The 2,273-nt window shown below is 40.6% G+C and overlaps 1 protein-coding gene across 1 annotated transcript; it reads right to left on the bottom strand.

The window, feature by feature from the left end:
• Positions 1–515: 515 nt before the first annotated feature.
• LOC129894683 (uncharacterized) lies at positions 516–1,991 on the bottom strand. Its single transcript, XM_055970347.1, has 3 exons — positions 1,716–1,991; positions 1,580–1,615; positions 516–1,331 (listed from the first exon to the last, which is right to left on the bottom strand). Exons 1-3 carry the CDS (start codon positions 1,989–1,991, stop codon positions 516–518), a joined length of 1,128 nt encoding a protein of 375 aa, XP_055826322.1.
• Between the last annotated feature and the right edge of the window lie 282 nt (positions 1,992–2,273).

Here is a 2,273-nt window from a genome sequence, read left to right on the forward strand (position 1 = left end):
GAACCCCAGATCAATGAGTCCACAAGCTTCTATCACACTAATAAACTCAAAGCTCTTGGTCACATTGTATGGCTGGCCCCCCATCTTTTCTTCAACATCTGTAATAACATTAAAGTCTCCAATGGTGCACCAAGGCTTCTCCTTATTAGAGAATTGCAGCATCTTATCCCATAAGTCTTTTCTCATATAGTCCTTGCATTTTGCATATACAAAGGTAATTAGGTAGCTATTAGAACAAGCCACATGAGTAATGTCACAAGTTATTTGCTGTTCATCCTGGTCAATAATGTTGCATACAATGTCTTTGTTCCAGAATAACCAGATTTTGCTATTGGAGTTGGACATAACATTATCCATACCTAGCTGAATTTTGTGGAATTCAATTTGGGATTTGTTGGAGAATGGTTCCAGTACTGCTATAATAGACAACTTATGGAGATCTTTCAACTTTTGTAGCCTGTCAAGGGCCCCTTGAGTATTAATACTCCTTGTATTCCAGCAAATTGTACCAATCATTAAGGTTTATGAGCTTTGGACCTAGTGTTGATGTTGCTGTTGAGAACAACCTTATCAGAACTGCTAATGATACTTTTCTTAGTCTTCTTCTTTGTTTGCTTACTTTTAGAGGGTGGATCATTCTCCTCCTTGTCTTGCTGACTTTCCCTCTGCAATAAAGCTGTCACTGTGGATCTGAATGCCTCCAGTTGATCTTCTTGTTGTGCCTCTTTCCAATGGTCATGGTCTTCCTCATCTTCAGAATGAGTGACCCTATATTCATCAGAGAATCCCTTGGACTTAGCAACCTGTTGGACCTCATCCTCATACACCTTGTCCCTGGATGGGCTGAAAGCCTTAATCAATTGTTCACTCACAGCATTCTCATCCTCATAGTCAGTCATTGGTTGATAATCACTATCTTCTTCATTCTCAGATACACACACTACATATTCATTAACCTCAGTATTGAGAGTATAGTTGGCCTTGGCTACATTAGTATGTGTTTCAGTATTGACACCTGCTGACTGAATGGGAGCTTGGAGGGTAGTGATATCCATTCCTACTTGATCATTATCAATTACAAATTGTTGGCAAGGCTGATGAGTTTGTTGCATAGTCATGCTGTGACAAAATTTAGGAACTCTCTCAGTATGATTTTTTCCATCAATTTTCTTCTTGATAACATTCCTCCTTTTCTTACTTAACTTGTTACTCTTTGAAGTAGAGTACTTGGCACTGGTGCTAGAAAGTGACCCCAAGTCTTTAGCCATAGAGCCTTTAGGAGTTGGCAAAGTAGAATCCTGTGCAGTACCATTTCCTTTAGCATTTTCAGGCTAGGCTGGATCATTGATATTGTTGTGCTCAGTGGTTGCAGTGGCTCTAGAGTCACTCCTAGGGTCAGTGTTTCGGTACTCATGCAAAACATGAGACAAATCCCTTCCTCTTATGGTTACCTCTTATTGTAGGTTAGAGTATGACTCCTTTTCACTTCCATCCTGCCCCCCAACAACTTCAGCATCAATAATATCAACTGCATTAAAAATTGGGGGCATCCTGGGGATTGGGCTAGTAGAGTCAATACCTGAGTCCCTTGCAACATTGGCCCTTTAAGTAGTACCTGTTAAGATATTGCTTGTACATCCAATATGAGGGGAAGGGGCTTGTGGGAGAGATAAGTCAATACCTTATCTCTGAGTTGTAGTACTTGCTTGCCTTACTGATGAACTCTTCACTATTGAGTTCCTTTGGTTGTTTGTATCTCCTGCACCTTGGTTAGTGGGTTGATCTTGCATAACAAGATCAACATGAACATTGGAAGTAGTAGTAGGAGTAGCATTCTTACCTGGATCAGCATTGACTTGCTGCACTGGTACATACTTACCTTTGAGTAGTGCTCCTGTGGTTCTGATGTCCTGGTGCTGCTGCACATTGGTAGTTCCTTTGTTCTGTTTTCTTCTTTGAGTTTGCCAGCCATTGTCCTCCTTGCTAGTCATAGTGTTTTGTGGCTATTGTGGTACTTTGGTTGTTGAAGGATTGTTGTGCACCTGTAGGTTGGCAGGTGGTGGATGAACTTGTTCTCTTTTGTCTTTCTCATCATGGCTCTTGGTTTTCTTTTCATTTTCTGCTTCTTTCCTGTTCTTTTGTTCTTCATCTCTTTTTCTTATGTTGCAGACATGCACCATATGCCCCTGATGCTTGCAATACATGCAATATTCAGGGACATTCTCATATAGTAGTTCTTGCCATCTTCCAATAGTTGGATCTCTTTTGTCATA

Source organism: Solanum dulcamara, chromosome 7 (genome assembly GCF_947179165.1).
Source record: "Solanum dulcamara chromosome 7, daSolDulc1.2, whole genome shotgun sequence".
Lineage (NCBI taxonomy): Eukaryota > Viridiplantae > Streptophyta > Magnoliopsida > Solanales > Solanaceae > Solanum > Solanum dulcamara.